At 41.3% G+C, this 22,200-nt stretch overlaps 1 protein-coding gene across 1 annotated transcript; it reads right to left on the reverse strand.

Moving 5' to 3' along the window:
- Nucleotides 1-7,000: 7,000 nt before the first annotated feature.
- Nucleotides 7,001-11,992, reverse strand: LOC124260983. The gene is made up of 2 exons (XM_046695301.1): nucleotides 11,939-11,992; nucleotides 7,001-8,069 (listed from the first exon to the last, which is right to left on the reverse strand). The coding sequence occupies exon 2, from the start codon at nucleotides 8,057-8,059 to the stop codon at nucleotides 7,001-7,003; it is 1,059 nt and encodes a 352-aa protein (XP_046551257.1). The 5' UTR covers nucleotides 8,060-8,069; nucleotides 11,939-11,992.
- Nucleotides 11,993-22,200: the final 10,208 nt, after the last annotated feature.

Here is a 22,200-nt window from a genome sequence, read left to right on the forward strand (position 1 = left end):
AGCCATCAAAATCAAAATCTAAAAGGACCAGTGAAAGACTGGCGGAATGCACCGGCGATGACATTGTTATTCAGCTCAAGCATCATAACTTGCCGATCCTATATTTTCTACAAGCAGGTCTTTCCATAAGCAGGCATAATCCAACATGGACTGCTCCCCAACGATACATGCATAAGTGAGGCTTCGCTTTTAAATGTTCGGAACGGTTCTTCAGAATTTTGTCAGTTTGGCAGGGTGCGGGGTAAGTGAGTATGGTTTTACTCCGCTTTTAGCAATATTCCAGCAATATCCACGACGTGGAACATCAGAAATGGAGCTTCACACATCGTACCTATGTAGAAAATCGAGACCGGGGGTCTGACGAACGAACTCTTTAAGCACTAGGATAGGCTACCGCCCCAGTTTGGTGTGGAAGGAATGCCCGACATAATTTTGGTTTTCACTTAGAAGTGAACCCAATCCCAAAGGCTGCACGACAGTGTACCCATGTTGGGAATCGAACCCAGGTCCACGGCGTGTCAAGCCTACAGGATAGAACATGGTTTCATAGCGAGTTGAGAATAGTATTGTCACAACTTACCTGAAGATCTTGTTATGTGTTGAGCTGAATAGGTGTTGGAGTGTGGTATGAAGGGCTCCTTGCACAAGTCATATTTATACTGTGTTGACGACGGTAAACGACAGAGTAGATCCTGTTTATCCTCATCATATGCATGATTCCCACCACGAGAGGGTAAACTCAGAAACTGCGCCATTCAAGTGTTTTCTGGAAATAATCTAACAGCAGATAACATAATTTAGGTCACATGAAACGACAGTGTATCTTTTTACACATACCTGATTGTGCGTAGACTGAACAAATGCCGGGTTCATTGTGCCAGCTAACCATGATATGACCATACAGTTAAACATGGAATACCCTTCCAGAACCACATGCTCCTGACTTTGGGCGGACCAGGTCTTGTTTTATCCAACTCATGTCTTCCACAGGCATCAAGAACTCTCTTTACCGCTTGCTGGTAAAATGCCAGGATCGACCTCTCTCTGGGCATATGCTTACAATATGGTTACAATGTTAGCTAATCAGTGAAGATATATGACCCAGGTCAAAGTGGATCAGTAAAACCCACCAGCAATGGTATGGTATACATCTGTAGCAGTTCTTTTTCCAAAGATAATGACGTACCAAATCCGTTTTATGACATTTTTTTTTCCTATAATATTAAAATAAAAATAGCTCCAGTTAATGAGGTTGGGGACAAATTAATGATCATCTCAGAAGAAAGACGGGATTTGAACTTACGATATGCTGATCTGGGCACGGCTGTGACACAACTCAGTGAACAGTGATAATAGTTCCTGGGTCGAAGAGCGGCTCTTATAAATTATGTCCTCGGTTGTGCTGAATGCTGAATTTTCTACAGTGTACGTGGTCTGTTGGGATGCATCCGAATGCATCAACAGATGCAGTCTGTTGTGTATCGTTATACACCGACACTTTATCGTTGCTCATAATATTAATCACTAGTTTGCCTCGACCATCCAGGACTTCGTACATTTTGGTTGACCATTGCTGGAGGCGTAATCCAATATATTCTTACCCACTTCGTCATTGTACTTTTGTAACACTGTTTTCAAAGGAGACGATATACAAATATCCAGCAGTATGTTCCTGGTGATGTCAAAAAGTGTTTTTGTCGTAATCGAACACAATATATTTATTTAACCAATTTTTTTCATCATTGCAGTTTGTATTTCATCCATGGGTTGTAAGTCCATTTCCATTTACCTCGTGTTACGTTAACGGTTTTTTGTTTCCGAAGAAAAAGATGAATTTTACTGTGATCAGATTACACAATGTTTTGGAGGACATGATCATAACAAATATTTGAAAGACCGTCATTGCGAGGTACATTATGTCATGCGCATTTTTAGATGCCGTGTTACTATATCGTTATCAATCAAAACACAGGTGCGTGAAATCTCATGACATCTGTAAACACAATGTTGTTATTGTTGCCTAAACACTATTGCAGATTATGGCTGTGTTGTGCCTCCACTCATCGAGTGTTCACTGACAGTGACACTGACAATACAAACCAAGAAATGTCCACAGACGTAGTGAGTGATCACAAGTACTGTTGCTGTTTTCAGGTTAATGTAAGGGTTGAGTTTATGGTTAATGTAGTGGGGATATAACGTTACCTGGAGTAGTGGGGGCGTGACTTTATCCAGTAACCTGCTGTATTAGGACTGACTGACTGACTGAGTTTAGTTTTACGCCGCTTTTAGCAATATTCCAGCAATATCACGGCGGGGACACCAGAAATGGGCGGGCTTAACACATTGTGCCCATGTGGGTGCTGTATTAGGAACTCAACGCAACGTAGAATAGTAAGGGCTCGAGATTATCCAGTAGCCTGCTGTATTTGGAACATAACGCAACCTAGAGTAGTGGGGTGCGTGTCATTATCCAGTAGCCTGCTGTATTTGGAACATAACGCTACCTAGATTAGTGTGGGCGTGACATTACCCAGTAGCCTGCAGTAATAGGAACATAACGTTACCTAGAGTAGTGGGGGCGTGACAATTTCCAGTAACCTGCTATATTATGAACTTATCGCAACCTAGAATAGAGGGGGGCGTGACGTTATCCAGTAACCTGGTGTATTAGGAACATAACGCTACCTAGAGCAGTGGGGGCGTGACATTATCCAGTAGTCTGCTGTAATAGGAACATAACGTTACCTAGAGTAGTGGGGGCGTGACCTTATCCAGTAACCTGCTGTAATAGGAACATAACGCTACCTAGAGTAGTGGGGACGTGATATTATCCAGTAGCCTGCAGTAATAGGAACATAACGTTACCTAGAGTAATGGGGGCGTGTCATTGTCCAGTAACCTACTGTATTGGGGATAAAACGCTACCTAGAATTGTTAGCAGAGACGTGCCATTATCCAGTAACCTACTGTATTGGGGATAAAAGGCTACCTAGAGTAAAAGAGACGTGCCATAATCCAGTCACCTACTGTATTGGGGATTAAACGCTACCTAGGGGGTAGCAGAGACGATGCCATTATCCAGTAACCTACTGTATTGGGGATTAAACGCTACCTAGGGTAGCAGAGACGTGACATTATCCAGTAACCTACTGTATTGGGGATAAAAGGCTACCTAGAGTAAAAGAGACGTGCCATAATCCAGTAACCTACTGTGTTGGGGATAAAACGCTACCAAGAGTAACAGAGACGTGCCATTATCCAGTAACCTACTGTATTGGGGGATTAAACGCTACCTAGGGTAGCAGAGACGATGCCATTATCCAGTAACCTACTGTATTGGGGATAAAAGGCTACCTAGAGTAAAAGAGACGTGCCATAATCCAGTCACCTACTGTGTTGCAGGATAAAAACGCTACCTAGAGTAGCAGAGACGTGACATTATCCAGTCACCTACTGTATTGGGGATAAAAGGCTACCTAGAATAACAGAGACGTGCCATTATCCAGTAACCTACTGTATTGGGGATAAAACGCTACAAAGAGTAGCAGAGACGTGACATTATCCAGTAACCTACTGTATTGGGGATATAACGCTACCTAGAGTAACATTACCTAGTCGTTACATTATCCAATAAACTTCTGTATTATGGCTCTCACGTTATGATGTGATGCCATCCAGTAACCTACAATAATAAGCGAGAACATTCGATCCCCCACCTTAACTTAGTGTAAGTTTAATTATATCGGGAATATGGGAGGTGTCACAATACCGACCACAAGGTATATGTCAGGCGTTAAATTACCGAGTATGTCAGAGGCGTTTATGTTACCCATTATATTGGGTGTTGAACGTAACCCAGTTCAGATGGTCTGGAATTACCCGGTACAACGAAAGTGAAACATTACAAGTATATTGAAGGTTTGACGTCCGCCAATATGTAGACAGTCATTTGCGAGTGACGAGGAACGACGTATTTTCTGTGAAGAATGAATTCAGTTTGGAAGTCACGAGTCTTGGCGACTGACATATTAATTTACTTCACGAGGGACAGATAATAAGTTCCTTCCTCACGAGTAGTTTATGTTCATATTTTCCATCGTCAATTTTGAACGTGACAACCTGAGAAGATCCTTATATTAATTCTTGTTATGTGAGAGGCGAATTATCATTCACTACACCTGTGGAACGACACCAATAATGATCCCAGAATAGTTAAAGAGTTCGATTGAAACGCATCTGTTTCTAGGAAGATGATACAAAATATACCAAAAGTAACCATCAAGAATATTTTTGTTAGATTCATTCTGAAAATTATTTCAAAGTAAATGATACAGTACATCTGTCAGGTATTCAGAGACGTGCGGTTTAATTCAAACCGTTCGCCATCCAGTATAGCGGTCGTTGAACGTATACTGAACCATAAACACCCACTCATTCTTTTGTCATGTTGAAGGTGTAGCATTAACTAATCTTTTGAGTCCTCCTGACAAGGTACGTAAGTCCCAAAACTTCCAATTTTTTAAACCTAGTATTTTTGTTATTTTCAATTTCGGCTAAATTTTCCTGCAGTTACCAGCGGCTGAAGTGATGGTGTAAATCCAGCTAGGGTCCATGCAGGGAGCAGCAGCAAGTCCCCATGGTCCCACAGTATGGTGATCTACCATCGGTTGTTGGCGACCTTTAGCCTGTTTCATCTTGTATTGCCTTCGTAATTAAAATAGTTTTAGATTTACGTGCTAGTTTTAGACACCATCTGTGATACTCTAGTTATTTTACAGTCCTTCGATGACTGATTATTTAACAATTTAAAATTATTGTGTATGCCAAACATTTTTCTAGTCACTATATGGCTGAAACATTGCCGCGGTGACGTTTAATTTTAACTCACTCATTCTAATCTTTCGAAGGTGTAACATTAGCTGGTTCATTCGAGCCCCACCTTAACACTTGTTGTTTGTGTACATGTGCAGGACACTTTCAACAATTGGGGAAAGATTGACCATTATTATTATTTGGACTATTACATGAAGTAATAGTTTCAGCTACTTACCTTTACATTTCCTCTTTTAAAACACATGGCATTGTCTCCCAGTGGATGTTAATATTTTGTGTTCAAAGAACTTCAGCTGGAAAACAGAACGATGAGGAACTGACTTGGAATGGTGACTGATTATTGTAGGAACAGTTCATGAAAGTTTAGGATGTAAGATAAAAACAGATTTCTTGTGTTATAATGCTGTTCTAGACAGTCTTTACCACAACTCAAGCAGTGCATCAGATTTTACATTAAACAGCAGGTGCAACCTGTTTTTGTTTGGTGCAACAAGGTGATTGCCTTAGGTTGCAATGGGTGCAAGTAGGTATCATTTCATTAAATAGACCCCTGGTTATACTTGTTCAATACGAATGATGCGAACTGGGTGCAGGTAAAGTCAAACGTACACACTTTCCAGGTTTCTTCCCTGGCCACTAATAGGCAGATGCCTCTCACGGTTAGTCCATTGTCCACAACCCCGTACACCTGATGTACTCGTTGGCAATTATGATTTTTACAAAACCCGAATGACATTACTTGTTCAAGAATCATTTTCAAATCATCTATCAACTCGTAATTTCTTAAAAGGTTTAACTGACCACGGTAGCTCCTTGTTTGACGTGATGTGAGTCGCTCCGAACTTCAATGCTCCTGTACTTCTCTAATACTTCCAAATACATATAGCTCTCTTAATCAGTGTGTGGTCATCCTTTGTATGCACATTGTCTATCTTGTATATCACGTCCTCGTTCACTGTCACCCACTCCCCGTGAATACAGGTTCCATGGTGATTGTAAAATCACTGGCCAGTTCATAACTAGGGAATAGGCCACCCGGCTACTGTTTCCTTGGAGGGACTGAATATCAACGTGCAGTGGAACACTATTCCATTTGTGGGTATTTGATAAGAATGAAAGGCTGCTGAGATGTCACTGACTAGTGTGCTTGTGGGTATTTACTATCATCTAGTACAGAGAGAGAAGTGAATATATGGCATGCACTGACAAATATCAACAACACACCATTCTTAAACTCATTTTGGTAAAGCTTTACAATAAATCAGTATAAAACCCATGATTGTTTATTGGACAGTACTTATACAGTCAGTATGAAACATTCAGAGTCTTGTGAGGTACATGTAGTCAGTGAGGAACTTGACTATTGCTCTGCCCGACCCATCAAGCACATGCTTCTCCGCATCCACAGTTGCCAGATCTCGGACGGCTTGGGGAAGAGTTTCCGCTAGTTGTGCTGCTCTTTCCACATAGCCAGTCCTGGAATGAAAGGTTACCAGTCCTGCTGACACGTAAGCTGCATGCAGAGACTTATCGTAGGGACGAGGAACCAGACGAATGGCCGACTTCACCTCAGCTTTTCCCAGGGCGGATTTATCGTTGTACGTTCCATGGACAAATTCTGCATAGTTGAGTGCGTTGTGGGTGAACTCGTGGACTATCTGCTCAGCCATGAAGGGAACACTCCATTCCCCTTCCAACACTTGGGTCCATCCAAAACATACCAAGGGCTGAACGAACTCCTCCAGCTAAGTTAATTTTGTGTTCCTGTTTATAAAAAGCAATGCAGGATATCATCTGAGTCATTGAGTCATAGAGTTCTGGGTGAGTGTTATTGATCATTCTGAAAGCTGCATGTGCAGTGGTCGATATCTTCCTTTGTTCTTCCCCTGTGAATATGTATTTCTTTGAAGTCATGTAGGACGGTGAAAGGGACATAACTCCTGTGACGTTCAACCAATTTGCAATGTCCTCATCATTAAAGACGAGTACAATCTCATCCTCCTTCACAGGGAGATGAATGGGTTGAATTTGTTGGATGTCCTGAAAGAACGCTTTCTTGGCTTCGCTCTCAGAAACCTCTGTGCCCCTGAAACCTTTGACTGCTAATATCTGGTTCATTAGGTTGATATCTCGACGGAAAGGCCAGTACAGGTTCATGAAGCTATCAGTCAAACCCATCAGGGAAAGGGGATACATTTGTTGACAATGGTTTCAACGGATCAAGGGACAAGAAAAGATCACTCAAGATGGGCAGCGATGTGTTCCAGTCTTGGTAAAAGGAATCGGCTCCTTTGCTGATGTTTCTCCGAGAGTCATGCACCAGTGTCAACCAATTAATCAGATTATTGAGGTCAAGGTTATGAAGCGGCATATTGTCGTGTTTAACATTATATTGTATCCAGGCTAACAATTCTTTTTTCAACACTTTATAGAGTTTGGCATCATCAGTTACTTCTTTATGTACATGATCAATGATCGCTTTGATGTCTGTGAGACTGTCCTCTACATCCCTGGAAACTGCCCTCATTAGATTCTGAGGATTGAAGACAAGCAATCCATCGTTACTGTCAACCTTATTCGACAAACGTCTGACCTTGTGCTTCAGACTGTCCACTACATCCCTGGAAACTGCCTTCATTAGATTCTGAGCATCGATGACAAGCAGGCCGTCGTTACTGTCAACCTTATTCGACAAACGTCTGACCTTTTGATCCAGACTGTCCTCTACATCTCTGGAAACTGCCTTCATTAGATTCTGAGGATTTGAGACAAGCAGGCCATCGTTACTCTCAACCTTATTCGACAAACTTCTAACCTTTTGATCCAGACTGCCCTCTACATCTCTGGAAACAGCCTTCATTAGATTCTGAGCATCGATGACAAGCAGGCCGTCGTTACTTTCAACCTTATTGGACAAACCTCTGATCTTGTGTCCAAGTTGATCTTCAATGTCTTTGGAAACTTTACTTAGACTTTTTGGCAGCGTGGCCATCCCCTCAGCCCCCTCCTTGTCATTCGTACTAGTAATAAGCTGCAGACTGTCCTCGAGGTGTTTCAACAGCTTCAGCTTAGCTTCATCGGGTTGTGTGCTAACATAAGGCACATAGTATTGGATAACATAGTCCTTGGCATAGCATTTCATATTTTCCTTTATCTGCTCAACATTACTCTGAGTGAGGCAACAGGTCGTGAACATCAAGAGGAGGTACATCAGAGTCCACATGTTGATGTTTCTGTTGACAAAATGTTTGATGTTCTATTATTTTGACATGAATTCAGTGAAGCGTATTTTCTACCACACTAGATAACCAGAACCCACTTCTTAAGAAACAGAACGCAACATAAAATCGTTCACATTTCAAATACCTGTCTTAGAAACAGTTCAAGTTATTAATATTCAGATAACAGACAGTCATTAACATGAAATATAATTCTATGTGTAAGGTGATGCTGTAGCCAAGTGATTATACGTTTGTTTGACAACGACGGGTGGGTCCGATATCCTATATGGGTACAGAGTGTGCATTTCTTGTGTCCCCCGCGATGATTATGTTAGAATACTGCAAAAGCAGCATAAAACATATCCACTCACTCATTCCAAACAAACTGCATACAACATAGCGACACTTCAGCAAATATAATGTACTTGTTATTGGGGTAAATACAGTACATGTATTATGATACTTATCCCGACAGCCGTTAAAATCAAAATCTAATCAGGACCAGTCAAAGACTGGCGGAATGCACCGGCAACGTGTTCCACGATGACAGTGTTATCCAGCTCACGCATCACAACTTCCCGATCCTATAATTTCTACAAGCAGGTCTTTCCACAAGCAGGCATGATCCAACTGGAGACTATCCCAACGATACATGCAAAATTGAGGTTTTTTTCAGAATTGTGTCAGTTTGTTGTGGAAGGAATGCCCGACATAACATTGGTTTCTGACGTTTACCACTTGGGTCTAATCTGGGATACAAACCTACGAGTGAGTGAGTGAATGAGTCTAAATTCACGCTGCGTTTAGCAAAACCACGACAGAGGGCACCAGATATGGGCTTCACACAGTGTACCCATGTTTGGAATCGAACCCGGGTCCCGGTATGCTTTGATAGCCGGTTGAGAGGAGTACGAGGGCCGGCCAGAAGGTAGTCAGCCTAACTATATTCTCGGTGCTCAATGTTTCCATTGTATTTTGAAGAAATCATTAGCAAAGCCAAATCCAAAATTTCACATATGTGGGTAATGTGGTTAACGAGATATTCATCACATTCCCGTCATAGTCAACAGTCAAATATTTGGATTGCTTGATTTATATTTAGACGGGGTTGTTTTAAGGACACCCTATTTTATTCTTTTAAAAACATTGTGTCCAGACATTCAAGCTGGCACTGTTCACAATATACGGAGTGCTCACACAAAATTAAAAAAATAAAATAAAACAAACAAAAACAAAACTTAACAAAGACAAAAGTTTCTTAATAGTGCTCTTGATTCTCACTTGTTGTACTTGTTATGACAATTTCTCGCGTTCTCTGGACTTTAAACTTGTGGCAGCGACTGAGAGGAAGGTAAACACATTCTTTTAATGATAAACTCACCCTAAATATCTTAGATAACACCTGTTAATCTATTAATAAAATATTAAATAATGAAATCTTTGTAGATCAATCGATATCAAGAGGGAGAGAGAAAGAGAGAGAGAAAGAGAGAGAGAGAGGGGTGAGAGAGGGAGAGAGATTGTTACACTAAGGTTGCCACCGGTTCATTATACAAGTAGTACAACATGTATGCACCATGTATAGAGGGTGCCATTCATATTCGTCTTTACAATTGCAACTGATTATTTCTTATTCATGGCAAGAAATACATACTTTGCTAAACGATTAATAACATCTGGGTTTTGGGATGATAATAGCTGATAAAATGTACGATATGTTGGATATACAATGTTATATTCAGGTAACAATTTTATCAAATCTGTCAAAAAGGAAATAATTATTAACCATAAGTGGTACTTTGTTTCAATACAGGAAATAATGCATAAATGACAAAATCGTTGATCTTTAGCAATATGAAGTTTTCTATCTTCCTCTATCATCAATCTGTGATTTGAACACCTCAAGTTGGTAAGGGCTATTCTATATGAAGTAAAATTCACAACTGACAAATATTCTTCACAACATTATTCCTTTTTAGACATTTGACATACAATACTACGTTTGGGAAACGAACATATTAATTCAAACAATGTCTGTTGATCTATTGACATATACCTTTGTTTAAAATAATAAGAACTTCTTTAAACAACTTACATCCTGATTGTGCCACATATAACTAAAACCATATTTATTTAACAATTGTTTTACATTATGGGCTCAACATTGTCTACCAGCTTCTGCTAATTTATATTGATAACAGTATGTGTGGTATAATATTTAATTATCCTTTTGGTGTAATAACCGTGTCCAATATTTTACAATTGTTATATATTGTCTAGTTTTGAAAGATAAACATCCTTTAAGCTCGGTGCATTTCTACCAAGAAAAAGAATTTGCTGTAAGAAAGTATTGTAAACTCTGACTGCATTTAGTGCGGGATGAAATCCCCATATTTCTGAAACAAAAACTGAAGTTGGTAATACCTGTGGGTAAAAACTGTTGAAAAGAACAGATAAAATTAATTTTCTGAAATTTGATAGTTGGAACGTAAAATATTTAACACTTTCTGGATATGACACGTTTTTTTGCGTTATATGCCATGACCCACTACATAAGAAAAGAACACTCAAATACGTGTAAGAAGACACAATTTCCAGTTGGGTATCAATAAAATAATGGTTCTCGTATTTCGTTAATCTACCACCTTGCCTGAAAACCATAGATTTAGTTTTACTAATATTGACGGTTAAAGTCCACTTTTAACAATATATTGCAGGGTTATTCAATGATTTTGTAAACCTCCTACAGTGCTGGCAAAAAGTAACATATCATCGGGGAAGAGTAACATGAAAAGTTGACAGACACCAATGTCAATGCATCTATCTTCTTAAACACCAAGAGATTCAGTAATAGCATTAACATATAATGAAAATAGCAGTGGTGATAGTTGGCAACCCTGTTTTATTCCGCTCACACAGTCAAACAGTTGTGTGTAGCCACCTTGCAGTGATTTACATGATTGAACATTGGTGTACATATTTCTAATTAATCTAAAAAAGAAATACCTTTGACATTGCCAGTCCAAGGTTAATACATCAAATTTGTTATATTGCTGAAATCAAATGTAGCTTTAAGATCAACGAAACAGCAGTATAGTCTGCCCTTACATAAAGACAAATATTAGAGACCAGTGTATCTAACACAAATATATTGTACTTGAATGAGTTTATGGAGTTCATAAATTTTAAAAGGTTATAAAATCAAGATGACACTACGAAGGTGATACTTACAAATTAGACCAGATGTTTGTTTTCGTTTGCTATGCAAGTAGAAGACATCATGGTCGATCAGTTGTCAAGGGTCATAAATTTGTTTGTGTGGTAACATTTTATATGACGAGTTGGTACGTTCTAGGTTCGAGTCGGCGGTATTGGAATGAAAAAAAAGTTGTTTTTTATTTTTGGTTGGCAATAAAATTAGGGTCGGTTGGGCGATAAAAGACACAAAAAATAACAATTCTGCCCTAAGTGAATATGGTGTCCTTATGATAACATGTACGTCATCTGAAAAGGGGCGGCTAGTGCCTCCAAAACAAACTCATTCAGTAAACATGAAGGGGGAGTCATTTTAACAGGCGAAAGTAGTTTCAAATTGCTTTTTTTATACACTTTAATATCTAAGCTTGATTCTAGCAGACTTCTACCCATCCCAAGCACACAAAATGTTTCTTGCATGTTTTTTTTCCTGAAGTTTGTGATGCATTTATTGCGCAGATGTTGCGTTTAAGGGGAGCACCAAGATAAAAAGTCAAACAAAATGGGGATCGAGAGGCTGGAATATAGCAAAACCAAGGTTGACAGATAATATGTAGAAACATAAAATATAACAACAGCTGCATACATATCATTTTTTAGGTGAGGCAAACTACTATTTTACTTACCTGGTCTTGTTATGTGTTTAGCTGAATAGATGTTAGAGTGTGGCATGAAGGGCTTCTTGGGCACGTTATATTTATACTGTGTTGAAGACGGGAAACAACGGATAGATCCTTTCCTGAAGGAATGTTTGAACAGATAAGATAATTAAGGTCAAATGAACCGACGTTGTATGTTTCATGTGTGTCACCGGTTCAAGGGGTTCGTTATGGTTATTTTGGAACAGATAAGACATTACAACAGCTGGGCGTCTTTCGCGTGACCTCGAGTTAATCATGAAGACGTCAAATGTAGGAGTAAATGAACGATTTCACTTAAACACAGCACTTAATTGTTGATCTGTTTGTCACGACGTAATGCTAAAGGACGGTTGTTCTTTCATTGGGTTGGGCAGAGGTAAGGTGAGAAAATATTCCCGTTGGTGTTGTGGGATTGGGAGTAATGATAATAATAATTATGGATACTTGTATTCTTATATAACTCCACACCAAAATGTGCTTAAAGCACTAACATAGCTCCATAGTTCATTATTGCCCCGAATGACCCAAGCTGCCTGTGAAACGCTAGAAAGTTATAGTTACATGACTTGTCCCACCGGCTACCGGTTGCTGGGTGAACAGATATATTTCTTCAGTCGTGATATGTTATGTTCTAAATCCCAAACTCATCAAAACATTCAGATACCTACAGTTGAATAACTGAGTCAAAGGTGTGCGTCGCTTCGGCCATATTGTGGGCATTCGTAGAAACGTGGACGTCCAGAATCTACTAACCCCTTTTCTGTCAACGGTACCCGTTTCTTACGCAAGAGGGCCCGTAAGTAGGTCACGGCACTTCGCGAGACCTTGGAAACTTTTCATATCTTTTCGAATGGTCTCATGGTTGTCACTTGACAGTAAAATTATCGATAATCCTTGCAGGAATAACAAATTCCCTATCTAAGCATCCCCAAATTACCCCAAGACTTACAGGCCCTATAAGGCGTACATACTTATTCACCCCTTCCCAGTTTTATCCCTTCTTTAAAAAGTCAATGACCAACTTGTTCATGATGTACGCAACAATAACACTCTCACGTTTCGTGTGTCATCTCTAGCGCATATACTCATATACATATTCAAAATTCAGGATTATGTTATGTTATTACATGAGTATTTTCATCAAGACAGTAAAGGACCTTTTTAGTAAAGTTAATGTTCATTTAATCATTGATTTTTTAAAAGACTTTTAGACTTGTTAAATGAATTTTGATATATGTTTTGTAAATAGACAAGGTTCTATAATTGGTAGTTCAGATTTTCAACTTAGATTGTTAGTGGCTGTATCCTCAAAGGCTGTTGAAGTAGCGTCAAATTATTGTTCTCCTGAGAGGGTACGTAAGTCCCCAAAACTTTCAAAGTAATATTTTCATATACCAAGTTCTTAAACGTAGTATTTTTGTTCTTTTAAATTTCGGCTAAACTTTCCTACATTCGCCAGCAGCTGAAGGGAAGGTGTAAATGCAGCTAGGCTCCATGCAGGTACCAAAAGTAATGTAAGTCCACAATATTAGTCATATTAACCCGAAGCAATCTGTAGTTGCCCATGGCTAAATTGTAAATATTTACTTTTGGAAACTGAAAGCCATGTTCAGCTGACTGAACCCACATGAAACTGAAGCCAATCAATATCGATGCTAATTACCCATATGGGAAGGAGGACACAAGTTAGTATTTTTCCTGTAAGTCCCTAGGGAGGTTACACCTTTTGGTGAACGTTGATTGGCTGTTTCAAAAAATGAACGATTTTATTGTTTAATAACAATGTGCCGGAACTACTTCATTCATCTGCTCAGTTCATTCACTGTTTTACACTCAAACTCTCTTGTACACGAGAATAAGAAACACAGTTACTCAGTAACCTTCCATTTTGTTATTTATAATACATCACTATTCAACGTAAAAATTTGGAAATGAAAGTTGCAGAAAAACAAAAATTACAATGTTGCAAAAGGTAATACAATGCGTCTGCTGCTGCGTTGTCATTGTAAACAAACATGGCGTCATCCCAATCTCCGATAAAAGTGAATTACAAAATGAAGGTTGATGGCAACATATTGGGAAGAGTTGTAAATATTGTTAAACCACTGAACACGTTCAATGTATGTGTTGTGAGTATTGAACAAGGCGAGATGCACGTTCCCAGGCTTCGCATCCGTGTTGTGCCTGAGACTGTCACAAGTGCCCCATCAACCGACCTCCTAGATCTTCATCTTGGTATACCCGAATCTGTCAATGATTTGATGGGAGATGACGTTTGGACGGCCCTTCAATTGCATCTGTAAATTAAAGATATCCTTATGTTCATGACGATGACATTGACTCTTTTCTGTCCCAAAATGAAAACGAAAACACTTTGAATTTCTTTTTCGAAATCTCAAAGTTGTCACATCATTCCTCACAGATAAACTGAATGAGCATCGTGCTGTCGAATATAGCCCCCTTCAGAACTTAACCAAATATTGTGTAAATTTTTCATTGGTGTGAGGAAGGTAAATTGCTGTGAACACGAGCCAAGTTCATTAGTCGGATTCAGGGGGAGCCTCGAGCGACATCTGTGACGAAAGAACTACCGGTATTCACTCACGTCATCAATCGAATTTACAAAGCTCAGGGATGTAATCAAATCAAAAACGAAATCCTTTAAGAAACAAGGAAAGGAAACCTACCATTTCGTGTAGAGCCATTAACCAACGACGAAGTAAGGATGCTCCAAGAATCTGGTCAAGTAGGTATCCATTCGCCTGAGGTAAGTTTGATTCCTCTTTGTTGGAACACCACCATTTATTTTGGTCTTCGTTCGATCACCCAACACCGACGAATGACATGGGGAGATATCACACGAAAGCGTGATTCCACCGAAACTAAGTATCTTGAGTACAGTGAACGTCAGTCCAAGACACACACAGGTGTCGATCCCACAGGTGTCGATCCCACAGGTGTCCGTGTTGTCACACCCAGAACTTGGGCTCAGCCGAATGATCCGTCATGCTGTCCCGTTGTCGTTTAAAAACAATACGCACCCCTTCGACCAAGCAACTTCTGCAAACCTAATGATCCATTATATCTGGCCACAAACACCAGGGGAATCCCCACTCAAGGTGAGACATAGTTCGAAAGGCAACCAGTAGGTATAAAGAAGATAGGTTCCCTCACGAAAAACATGGCTATGCATGAAAGCAAATTTGTCGGCTGACAAAAGAATCAAAATCACAGTGCCTGAAAGCATATGATCCAAACTTTGACAAGCAATGTCCCAGCCAACCAAGTTTCTGGTCATAAAAAACGTTCAATCCTTAAACACGTACTCGAGAATCACAGAGGAGCAACACTGTGACAAGTGAAACACTCTGTCGTCTAATGCCACTTCAAACGCACTCACTCCATTAATCCCATCGGTTGTTCCTGAATACACTAAACGCCCCAAAAAAAGTTACCCTCCTTCCTTAATGCATTTTTTAAAATCTACTCAGGTGAGGATGAAACTTTCTGCTGCATTGTGAAGCGTGGACGTCCACTTATTGGGCTGCTACGGTGACCCCAGTTTGTCTGTAGCGCTGAACAAGTCTCATAACCGTGATACTGAGGCATCCGAGGGCGTTGCCAACAGCATTGTATGTTGACCCGATCTGCTCTTTCTCTCTTCAGCTGTTACTCGTGGCATATTTCTCGTACCTTTGTATCATATCATGCATTCTAGGCTCTCTTTATACCTTATGGAATCATTCTACAAGTGAAATTGATGCAAATACTGTTTGAATATTGCTACGTTTTAGTGACTGATATTGCTATATGTAAACAGAAAATGGGAAAATGTTACTTGGCAAGCAAAAGTGTTAAAGATAATTTTAGGTGTTCCTAAACACTTTTTTCGCAATATCAAAGACATGTTTTACTTGTTTTTACGAATGCACATCAGCAGAAAATGTTTTAAAAGCCTGAAATCATAGGAATGATTCTTTTACAATTTTACACACTCTACAACAGTTGTTTCTTGTTGTAATGGTTGAAAAATGGCGACTTTAAACGGCTTACCTTTGTCTCACAGCAGAATTGTATTTCAAAGTTGCTTTTGGACATCTAAATCACTGTTATTGGTTCATTTCGGCATGGTCGAAAATAGGACAATTTAACTCTTTAGAAAGAGATGCTTTTCACGTAAATATGAACTGTATAAAGCTGTGTTGTTAAGTTTTCTTGTAAACTAATACCTTCTAACATATATTTGATAGTATTTAAGTAATTCATAGAGGTAAGAGGGTAACGTATCTTTTGGCGTTAGTGTATAGGTTTCTCCGCCCTTCAAATGAAAGTATGCGTCCTTATCCGGCATCAAACACCCTGTCTTCCCAAAGACACGACATTGACACAAGTGTGATTCAGACAATTTTTGCTAGGCTAATATATGGCGGTGTCTGCAATATCACAAACTAGTTTGACAACTTCTCTTCATATTAACATTTATGCTATTTCCTGTCGATTTGACGTTTCTGTCCGGATGAGTTCGCCATGCCATGCGAATGACACATAACGTCTTGGCTGCAAACACACAAATTATGATGAAATACGTTTTTGTTTGCAATGATTAGTACAAAATTCAAGCATTCAAGAACAGAAAACACATATGTATAACTATTTAACAAACTCTACGGTTACGTTAGTTGTGAAAACCACATTTGACTATGAGACTATTTAGTCTCGCGTAATACACCCTTTTAAGATAGAGGTAATGCGATGCTTGGAAATGAATCCGCATCACACGGGTAGGGATATGGAGATTGTCACATCCTTAGAGAGAAACTGTGTTTTCATTTTAGCGTTTTTTTTAGATCGAAAAGTGATATCGGTAATAAAAACAACAACCAACTCCTGACGGGGAATGGCAGATTATCTTTCCCCGTCACTCGTTAGTTGACTGTAGCTTGAAATATTTAACCTGCCTAGTGAGCTCTATGTTACATCGTCGGAACCGTAGCCTTCTTTCAAGAGCATTCAGACATTTTGGTGAATCTAGGATTCGAGCGACCATTAGATCATGGCTACTCTGCCATCCGGGCATGTTAAAGACTTTGAAGAGTCTATGCACAGGTCGACTGAGACTGAGACATGTGTTTTGTCCCTGGCACATGGAGGCGGTAAAGGGAAGATGGGTGTAACGACATTTACAGTAATGCTCCAGGCCTATCAGTGCATACTGTGAAGGTGTGGATGTCATGGTGGGACTGTGACAATAGAGTTGACGCGGCTTGCTAAAGTATTTATCCTAATGTTTATTAACGACTGATGGCATCGGGTGTCAGGCTCGCTGACTTGCACATGTCATCGGTTCCCAATTACGTAGATCGATTGTAGATCGGGTTGTCTGGCCAGACTCGATTATTTACAGACAAGCCCCTACTTTTGAGAATGCGAGATCACTTCCGAATAAGCCACAAAACACTGTCCATAATAATTGAATAATTATCTGCCAAAAACATTGTCCATTGTAAATACTGTTTATGACACCGGGTGTTCGTGAAAAGTGAGCATATCTTGATATTGATTGTCAATATCCACGTGGTGAACATAGCTTTCGGCAGTGAGGTACACAAAGTCCGCAGCCTATAGCTAGACTACCACTTGTCCGACTTTCAGTTTTTGGCAGTCGCGGTGGCAGACCGGGTAAGGCCGTTGACTCTGTGTGCTATCTTGCGATTAGGTGCCTGGCTCTGAGAGTGTGGGTTCGAATCACGGATGGGACTCAACCCAAAAAAGTACTAGAATCTGACCTTTACTGAGAAAGTGTAATCCCAAATATAACACGTGTTACAGGTGGTAAGATTAAAAAACTTATACCACATACGCGCAACATTGACCTGAGTGATTGCCGATTCGGCCACTTTGACTGGATAATCATGGTTACGTCAATAGAACATATCCATCCAGAATTACTATTTTATTCATAGTGATTTATTTTCATTTTCATTTTGTGAACGTATACTACTCTGATATTGTTTGTAAACACGTCTCACTGGGTGAGTGAGTGAGTGAGTTTAGGTTTATGCCGGTTTTAGCAATATTCCAGCAATATCACGGCGGGGCACACCAGAAATGGGCTTCACACATTGTACCTATGTGAGGAATCGAAAGCGGGCCTTCGGCGTGACAAGCTAACGCTTTAACCACTAGGTTACCCCGCCGCCCCCAACACTAAACAATGGCCAGGGCGAGGGTGTAAACTCCAATGCCGTCCTACAGGCCTCAAGTCTGTCTCTCTCTTTAGATTTTAGCCGTTAGAAAAAACCGTCATCACCTGTATTAACCAATTAGACATATATTGTCTACATCTGTACACTGAACATTCCGACAGTCAATGCTATTTTACAAGAGGCAAATGCATATTAAACACAATAATAACAACATTTGAACAAACTAAGAATAATATCCTGTCACGTGACATAAATGATCATATTTGATAGTCATAAAACAAACAAGAATGGTCACAATGGTGTAGTTGATACCTGTTTCATGGGCGATTTGAGCCAGTATATGTTTGGAAGGTGTGAACCAGTGTAACGGAGTTATGACGTGACCCAGTGCAACTGAGTTCTGACGTGTCCGAGTAAATCTGAGTTGTGACGTGACCTTGTACACATGAGTTCTGACGTGTCCGAGTAAATCTGAGTTGTGACGTGACCTAGTACACCTGAGTTGTTACGTGACCTTGTACACCTGAGTTGTGACGTAGCCGAGTACACCTGAGTTGTGACGTGACCGAGTACACATGAGTTATGACGTGACCCAGTACACCTCGGTTGTGACGTAGCCGAGTACACCTGAGTTGTGACATGACCTTGTACACCTGAGTTGACGTAGCCGAGTACACCTGAGTTGTGACATGACCTAGTACACATGAGTTGTTACGTGACCCAGTACACCTGGGTTGTGACGTGACCTAGTACACCTGGGTTGTGACGTTACCAAGTACACCTGACTTGTGACGTGACCTAGTACACCTGGGTTGTGACGTGACCCAGTACACCTGGGTTGTGACGTAGCCGATTACACATGAGTTGTGAAGTGACCCAGTACACCTCGGTTGTGACGTAGCCGAGTACACCTGAGTTGTGACGTGACCTTGTACACCTAAGTTGTGACGTTACCAAAGAGACCTGAATTGTGACGTTTCCAAGTACTCATGAGTTGTGACGTGATACAGTACACCTGACTTGTGACGTGACCCAGTACACCTGGGTTGTGACGTAGCCGAGTACACCTGAGTTGTGACGTGACCCCGTACACCTGGGTTGTGCGTGACGTAACAAAGTAGACCTGAGTTGTGACGTTACCAAGACGAATTGTGACGTTACCAAGAACACCTGAGTTGTGACGTGACCCAGTACACATGAGTTGTGACGTTACCAAGTACACCTGAGTTGTGACGTTACCAAGTACATCAGTAGACCTCGTATTAACATTAGTTTAATCATTTACAAAGGCTCACCTTTTGACAGCAAAGCCGTATGTTACTGTATTAACTACTCATGTTCCAACCGCCTCCGTGGTGTAGTGGTTATAGCGTCTGCCCGGAGAGCGGAAGGTCGCGGGTTCGATCCCCGACCACGTCATACCAAAAGCCGTTAAAATATGCTACTTGTTGGTCCCCGCCTGGCGCTCGGCATTAATGGGTACAACAAGGACTGGCCGGCTCGGAGTCAGTATAATGTGTCTGAGTGATGGTATTCATGCTTCACTGCATCATGGTATCTCAGTGGGCTAGCACTATAAAACCAGCTTCAATCTGGGCTAGTACAAGCAGCCACCCATACACATACACACGCATGCACGTCGTCATATGAGCGAAATATTCTCAAGCACGACGTTAAACCCCATATCACCTCACCTCACCACTAATGTTCCAACGTTTTCCAACTGTCGCGCTTTGTATGTCACGTTATTTCTTTCCTGTGTTATATATCTGCACATTTTGTGCTGTCTGAAAAAGGGCGTTTAATATTAATCAGCTTTACCCAGTCATTAAATTACATTTGTGACGTCATTCCATTGATTGCTCGCTCCATTACTTTTCGGGAATGGAGCGATGTGTACCAGTTTCAAATTAAAGCCTCATTTTGTCATTTTGACATTTAATTTTGATAACAGAAATGTCCCCAGCTCTTTGAATGTAATTTAAGCAGGGTAATATCCTCGTAACTCTCCATTCCTTAAAAATAATGTGCCTCGGCCCCTCCGGGGCCTCGGCTCCATTATATTTAAGGAATGGAGAGTTACTCGGACATTACCCTCTACATAAAATATGATTCCCTCACGCTCCAGATAGGAAGTAAATGTTGAACCCGGATGTCGAATAACTCGGTGAGTGAGCAGAAAACAGCTCCAGCAACATTCCTAAAGTATCACGTGGTACACGTTGGTTGTCAAATTAACAAACCTCCTCACTTCCACAGAATGACAGTTCATGATATATTGCTGTAGCTCTTTCAACGAAGCGTGACTGCCACGTATAGTGCATGAACGACAGTCTATCCTGGGGAAATGACCCGAGACTCGTACTTGACATGAAGTCGGGGTTCCTGGGGAGGTGTAGTTAGTCATGGCCATGGGGCTAATTCCACGAACGAGAGTTGTTCTCATAACTTTGTTGTGTTTAAATACATTACAGGATTTATTCGAGATTGGTTTAGATATTACGTGAACATGTACAGGCAGATAGTTTGCATACATTTCGTTTGACTGTTGCCAAAGAAGTTAAAGAATATCTCAGCTATACAATGGAGACCTGTAAATAATCGTGTATGCAAGCTAGTGGTCGATAGCATGACTACACAAAATCTTATCCTCATTTTAGTGGAATGGTAATAGGACAACTTGCGGGGGTAGTTGTGTAGCTGGCTGGGTAGCGGAGCACCTTGCAGGGTGGCGGAGTAGCTGGATGGGTAGTGGAATAACTGGTTAGGTAGTGGATTAGCTGGCGGGGTAGTGGAGTACCTGGCTGGGTAGTGGAATAACTGGTTAGGTAGTGGAGTCGCTGGCGGGGAAGTGTATTCCTGGCTGGGTAGTGGAATAACTGGTTAGGTAGTGGAGTGGAGCAGCAGGCGGGATGGATGGGTAGTAGATAAGCAGAGTGGTGGAGTAGGTGGCAGAGTGGTGGAGTAGCTGGCTACATGTAGGTAGTGGAGTCGCTGGCGGGGAAGTGTATTTCCTGGCTGGGTAGTGGAATAACTGGTTAGGTAGTGGAGTACCTTGCGGGGTAGTGGAGTAGCTGGATGGGTAGTGGAGTAGCTGGCAGAGTGGTTGAGTAGGTGGCAGAGTGGGGGAGTAGCTGGGTACATGTATGTAGTGGAGTAGCTGGCGGGGTAGTGGAGTAGCGGGCAGGGTAGTGGAGTAGTTAACAGAGTGGTTGAGTAGGTGGCAGAGTGGGGGAGTAGCTGGCTACATGTAGGTAGTGGAGTAGCTGGCGGGGAAGTGTAGTACCTGGCTGGGTAGTGGAATAACTGGTTAGGTAGTGGGTACCTAGTGGAGTACCTTGCGGTGGAGTAGTGGGAGTGGTTGAGCGGACTGGGGTACATGTAGTGTGGAGTAGCTGGCAGAGTGGTTGAGTAGCTGGCAGAGTTGGGGAGGCAGGAGTAGCTGGCCTACATGGGTAGGGGTAGCTGGAGTGGTTGAGCTGGCGAGTTGGGGAGTAGCTGGCTAGTGGTAGTGGAGCTGGGCAGGCAGGGTAGTGGAGTAGTTAACAGAGGGGTGGAGTAGGTGGTAGAGTGGTGGAGTAGCTGGCTACATGTAGGTAGTGGAGTAGCTGGAGGGGTAGTGGAGTAGCTGGAGGGGTAGTGGAGTAGCAGGCAGGGTAGTGGAGTAGTTAACATAGTGGTGGAGTAGATGGCGGGGTAGTGTAGTAGCTTGCTGGGTAGTGGAATAACTGGTTAGGTAGTGGAGTACCTTGCGGGGTAGTGGGGTAGCGGACTGGGTAGTGGAGTAGATGGCAGAGTGGTTGAGTAGGTGGCAGAGTGGGGGAGTAGCTGGCTACATGTATATAGTGGTGCCGCTGGTGGGGTAATGGAATAACTGGTGAGGTAGTGAAGTAGTGGGCTGGGTAGTTGAGTAGCTGGCTAGGTAGTGGAGTAGCTGGCTAGGCAGTGGAATAACTGGTTAGGTAGTGGAGTAGCTGGCAGAGTGATGGAGTAGCTGGCCAGGTAGTCAAAGTCAAGTCAAAGATGTTTATTGTACAAAAG

This window comes from Haliotis rubra, unplaced genomic scaffold (assembly GCF_003918875.1).
Source record: "Haliotis rubra isolate DU_JTF1 unplaced genomic scaffold, ASM391887v1 Scf783, whole genome shotgun sequence".
In the NCBI taxonomy this organism is placed as follows: domain Eukaryota; kingdom Metazoa; phylum Mollusca; class Gastropoda; order Lepetellida; family Haliotidae; genus Haliotis; species Haliotis rubra.